Consider the following 6,326-nt stretch of genomic DNA (forward strand, 5'->3'; position numbering starts at 1 on the left):
AGTTATGATTAAAACAATAGCAAGTACATCAGGCGGCAGCATACACAAACAAATCCAGTTCGGTCAACCTATGCCCCTTTGGTTTGTACATGAAGGGGCAAATATTCCAAAGTGACTGCTAACACAATAACAAGTTCGGCAGCATAAAAATCAACTCCTTATGCAAAACTTCCCTTTTTGAAGACACAAATATTTCAAACTAGCTGATGAAAAAATAACAAATTCTGCAGCATCAAATTCAAACTAGCTTAGGCAAACAATTCCCTGTTTGGATGCACAAATATTTCAAAATGACTAATAAAACAACAAGTTCAGCAGCATACAAATCAAACCAGTTGTAATGAAAACATTATTTTTTAGTTTTGGTTGCCCACATAAAAGTGGTGAACTAAGCCCCTTCGCCGCTGGGCTAATTCCCCTGAGGTGCGGGGGGAGGGGACTGCTCGCGGAGCCGCGGTGCTCGTGACGAGCACGGCTCGTCACGCAGCACGGTGGCGCTGTGCTCATGACGAGACGCCCGTTTCTTAGATCGCGCAGCACAGCATGGGAATTATCCCCGCGTGGGAGCGCCACGGCGGTCATGACTAGCTCAGCTCGTCATGAGCACACCGCCACTGTGCCTCGCTCAGAGCACCGAAGGTGTTAAGAGAATCCAAGATGCAAGGGACACCTGATCAGCATAGGAAAGCCAGATTAATGTAGACATGTTTAAAAAATGTAAGGGGCGCTCAACAATACTGTCACCTTAACATCAGAAAATATATCTTAGTGAGCATTTCATTCAGGGATGCCTCAAATTCTATGAATTGTCAAAGAGTAAAAATATCACACTGCAGATCAGTGGCTTGGCCTGGAGAAAAATAACACAAAAAGATGAAGTATGGAATGTTGAACATTGTCAAACATTTAACCCAAGTCAGAGATCTGGGTTTAATCCATCGTTATTTTGCTCCCCGTGCCATTCCAGTTTGGACCAGGCCATATGAAAATCAGCCATGACTCTGTTCTCCATGGGAACAGTCCAGCCTGAACTACCAGGCCAGGTCCTCTCTGGACCCGTAAACAAGCATCCTGGGACTGGGTTAGGGGTAACACCCCTCATCAGTCAGGCTAGCTTGAATCCAGTGGCAAAGAGAGCAAGGGACCCACAGTTGGGCATTCCCTGCCAACTTAGGACGAACAAAGCAAACACAAGGAGGCGATGGACGTAGCGCTGAAACTTTTCAGACACTCACCCCCATAGATCTGGGTTGAATCCATCATCGTTCTTTAGCTCACTTCACCACTCCAGTTCAGATCCAGCCATATGCAAATCAGTCTTGACTCTGTTCCTCATGGGAACAGTCCAGCCTGACTGCCAAACCAGGTCTTCCCTGGACCGGGGAAAAACATCCTGGGACAGGTTTCGGTCCATGAAGGACGTGGCCTGGCAGTTCGGGTTGGACTGTTCCAATGGGGATTTGCATATGGCTGGGCCCAGAATGGAGTGGCGGGCAAGATAATGATGAATTAAACCCAGATCTGTGACTGGGGTAAAAGTTTGACAATGTTCAACATTCCATCCATCATCTTTTTGTGTTGCATTTTCACCCTAAGTGGGAAGGGTATGCCCAAACATGGGTCCCATGCTTGCCCTGCCACCAGTTTCATGGACGTCAATTCACCAAAATGCCAGGGGTACCAGAAATGACATCATATGCCCTTTAACCTTCTCTTTCACTCCAATGCCCTTACATATATATATACATACATCCTCACATACAAACACTCGCTCTCACAAAAGCACATTCTCACCAGCAAGCATGCACACAACATACATTTCAATCATTTATTTACTCACCTCAGCTACAAGGGAGAGTCACATTCCAGTTAATTGTACTTTATTTCTTTTCATACACTAATAGACAGGAAGCAAGAAGCGTGGGGCCCCAGACGTCTTACATAAGTAGGAGCTGCCCTTGTGTTCCTGGCACAGATTTTGCTACCTCTGGTGGCAGGGGTCACAAAGGCAGTGACAGAGGGCGCAAGGGGCGTGGCGCCACGGCCAGGGTGACTGGCGTTGAAATCTGGGGATCACGGTTCGATCCCCGGTGCCGGCGGCGGATTAGCCCAGCACCATGTGACTCTGGGCAATATGCTAATCTTCCCGATGGCCCCAAGCGCCTAGAGACCCCTACTGGCGATGGTTCGCTGTTTTCAAATGTGGACTAGTATTATTATTTATTATTATTATTAAGGGGCAAGCCATGGTTCACAACGTCCACGGCCGGCCCAGATCCGCCTCAATAACACTTACAGGTTCCATGACCCGACTGAATTCCCCTCATTTCGAGCACTGGCTGAGATCCACTCGATGCATAACACAGCTGCGTGATGATGCAATGAGAGAATTGCACATCATTCAAATGAACATCAAAACACTTCACACGTGTGTTACACCCTCACAACCAACCCCAACAATGATATGAAACTGGACCCACTGTAGGCCTCAGGCCTCCCACCTTCCCTCACTACAAGAACATAAGCAACATTTACAAGATAAAAGCACCACGCCATTCTGGTAATCAAGAACGACACCAAAACGTTTCCCACGTGCGAGACACTACAACTCAAACCTTTCCAACCAAGCACAATGTACGACGTAGCATGCTATAGTCAGCCAAAGTGCTTCGACACTTCTTTGGGGTATGAGGAGCTTTGCAAATGAAAAAAAAGCAATACAACAGGGATTTTCTCGAGGCAACCCACGTATGCCGTAAATATTCATGTAGATGTACCATGTATTACATTTTTACTCAACAAGCAGCTAAATACTCCATATTCGGGGTCTGCCAAGGAGCACGTTTTACTTTGTTATAAATACTGGAGAAATCGCTGTTATCTGTTTATCAAATTATACACGGGGAAAAATAACATCAAATATGAAACACATTTAGTAGTCTTGCAAAGTGAAATACAGAGGAGACTGGAAGGGGTGCTATCCATTCTCTGGCTGGCATTACCGGGCAGAACTACTCGGTGTAAATATGCACCAAGAGGGGCCAGAGGACATCAGCTCAGTTGTCAAGTGAGAAACATACTTGAGTGAAAAACGTACACGGGTCTCCAATATATTGCTTTACCTTACGTTTCGTGTGAACCAGCCGTTTGGTGCTCAAGAGTTTACCATGCTGAGAGGGTGAGGGGAACTAACTTCTGGTAACTAGGATAGGGGGGAAGACAAACATAACTTGCACAGTACCAAACGAGTGAAATGTTAACTCTACAAGGGGGTTTAAAAACCACAGGAGTGACGGATGCACGATATGCAGCGACGCTGTCATGCCCTATGTAAATACGACCCCGACCCCACACCACGGCATTACCTGATTTTGGATATGTTACTATCCAGATATCGTTTTTCCGGGCGGTAAAATCGGCGATGTCCTCCATCTTCCCCCTGCAGAAGGGGGGCAGCCTCACCCCGTGGTACTCAAAATATTTGCTTTCGAACTCTCCTGGGGTGCTGGGGGTCTCTGCCTCACTCTCCGCCATCCTCCTGCCGCCGTCGCTTCCAGGCTTTGCAATTAAATAGCAGACGCACAGGACCAGGACGCCCAGGCCGAGTATGGGAAAGGCTTCTAGCGTAACGACCCGTAAAACGGCGAGTATTGCCTCCAGGCTGTAGTGCTGGGTGGCACGAGAAGAGCCGACGGCAGCGCTGCTTCTTCCACCCGCTACGTTGTTATCAGCGGTACAGGAGCCCTCCTCAGCCAGCGAATGGGCTCAGGGGATGGTGATGTAATGCGAAGGATGGAGCGGCAGAGACTAGCAGGGCGCAGCATCAGCAACAGCATCGCTTCCTCCAATACCTACCCCGGAGCCACACACCTCACAGCCGGCTGTAGCGCGCATGCGCCCTACCTTGCGTGGACTCTGGGTGCTGCGACGCCATACTGTTCTGCTGGGAACCCGAGCACGCTGGCGGGAGCACTCTCGCATACGCATGTTTAAATTCCTACCTCCGCCTGGATGTTGCACGGTAGATGAGAGGTCTGCTGTTCTTACAGTACTGTCCTTTCTGATAAAATGATGTCAGGGAGGCTTTGTGGCGCTTTATAAAAACTCAAAATACATTACATAATGATCATTTTAAACATAAAAAATACAACGTGCTAAATATGCGGATAGAGTGGAGAGTCCTGTTCCTGGCAAAAAATGTAAAATACGTATCATTTTCACCTATGGTGTACTATCTCACTGCTAAAATATCACTCATTTGCAAGTTCAAGTGTGAAGTCACATTTTATATGCAATTCTTTAGGAAGTTTTAAGCATTGCTTAGTTTAGCAACTCTAAATTACATTTTTTTTAAATTAAAAAAATAAACACATTTGCTGTTCCGTGGAGCAAACAGTCTATTTTGCATGCATTTCCCTAAAAAAAGGGGAACTCAAAAATGTCAACATCTAAGAGGTGGATAGATGGAAATTTTGAAAATAAATTGGGGGATTTTACTTTTCCAATTGATTTGCATGAAGTAGGACTATTCTGGGTAGAAGAATAGTGAAAATAAGATATTTTTGCTTTCAAAGTCTTGGGTATCTTAACTGAATGGGAAGTGTGGCATGAATGAGTGGCCAGTATAAGGTCGGCTGCCTGAGCATAACTAAAAACCAGAACACAATGGACCTCTTCCCATATCTCGTGGTAATCTGCATTTGGGCACAAATGGAAATGCCTCTTCATCGGACTTACAGAATGTATAGCAATTCAAAAGCTCCCCCCGCACACTTCTTCTGCGCGCACATATACACACACACACTGACGTTGCCAGGTAAAACAAAAGTTGTGAAAGGAAAATATCGCTCAAATTCGTTGTTTTTTAACTCCACCATTCTTGGCATAGCCTCAGGAGCCCTGTGGGAACAAAAGTTAAATATAATATACTTTGTACCATCGTACATTCTAAATTATCGTTTATGTCACAGACTTGATACAAGAATTCCATGACTTGACATGTCAGAGACTTCGCAGTCAAAGTCCCCTTCTCACACACTGTTTCACTAAAATATTGTTGTTAAAATATCAACCTGCAGAACACTGACTCCACAATATGCAGAAGCTCACCTGTCTAGGGGGAGCCGTGCCTATGGCGGTGACGCTAGGGAGCAGACCGGAGGTCAAGGCGAAGATAGCCGTGTCTTTTGGGCAGGGTCAGGTATAGGATTGGTTGGGTGGACCAGGGGATTCAGAAGCATTAGAGTGCTTCCGAGGTCGTTCTCGTGGCCCGCCCCTTTAAAAGGTGCTGCGAGGCGTGGGCAGGACTCCTTCTCGGTCGCCGCCTCAGACACAAGGACGTCGCGACTTCCCCTGCAGGGGCACAGGAACAGCATGCTCCACTGCCATGACTCCGCAACCACAGCCCACATTTTTTGTTGGTGCTTCCGGGAGCTGCAAGGAGTAGAGATCTTGTTTTCCCCACCCACCATCCCCAGAGCAAAGAGCACCAGGTGGGGAGGGGGGTTGGTCGGCTTTTGTGGCTTAGCAGGTGGGGCAAAGTGTAAGATGTTGCAGTCCTTGCTTGGTGCTGTCATCTGGGCTCTATTGAAAGTCATGGTAATTGCTTGTGTCATGTATACCACACCTTTTCTCTTTTAGGTCATCGTATTATGTCATAGTTATGTTGGTTCTTTTCTCCTGCAGTTTGTCTCAATATGTTATATTTATTGTTGGTTGGTAGGTGAGGTCATGTTTGGTGGGATAGTTCAGATCCATGTAAGGCCCCCTTTTTAGACCAAAGTAGCAGCGGCATCGCTAGACCCTCCAAGGTGTGTTGGCAGCAGGGGGGGCGCTAGAGGGCGCACGAGCTAATGGCCGCACTTCAGTGAGGCTCTGGCTGCCTGGCCAGAAACATCCTTAATATATCCTTTTAGCCTGCGGGTGGACGCCCAGAAATCACAGCGCTGGTGGACCTCCCTGCTATGCAGCACCTGTCCGATTTTGGGGAAGATCCGAAGTCCGACGCCTGACTTACGCGTCTGAGAACATTGTCCGGGGAGCGCCGCTGCGGAGGGCTGCCGAGGCGACCTGGACACCGGACCACGCGAGGCCGCGGCTCTCCACGAGGTGGCTAGGCCTCGAAGTTGCGGAGTGCGGACTGCTGAGCGAGTGGCCTGCTGGAGGCTGATCGGGTGGCAGCGGAGGTGAGCCTCTTCCCCTCTAGAGCCGCTGCAGCATGTGGGGATACTGTGCACTGCTCCGGTGACCCGCTGAAGGAACGATCGAGTTTGGCAGCACCCGCCCGGGCCTAGCGAGGGGGTTGGACTTCTCCCCGGCCTTGCTCC

The 6,326-nt window shown here is 48.2% G+C and overlaps 1 protein-coding gene across 1 annotated transcript in view; it reads right to left on the bottom strand.

Moving 5' to 3' along the window:
- The window catches only part of SULT4A1 (sulfotransferase family 4A member 1), a 154,797-nt gene extending 151,037 nt beyond the window's left edge, over window positions 1-3,760 (bottom strand). The window contains exon 1 of the mRNA XM_086922306.1: window positions 3,366-3,760. Coding sequence (XP_086778432.1) covers window positions 3,366-3,534 — 169 coding nt within the window. The 5' untranslated portion in view covers window positions 3,535-3,760. The remainder of the gene's footprint in view (window positions 1-3,365) is intronic.
- Window positions 3,761-6,326: the final 2,566 nt, after the last annotated feature.

This window comes from Lissotriton vulgaris, chromosome 1_1 (assembly GCF_964263255.1).
Source record: "Lissotriton vulgaris chromosome 1_1, aLisVul1.2, whole genome shotgun sequence".
Lineage (NCBI taxonomy): Eukaryota > Metazoa > Chordata > Amphibia > Caudata > Salamandridae > Lissotriton > Lissotriton vulgaris.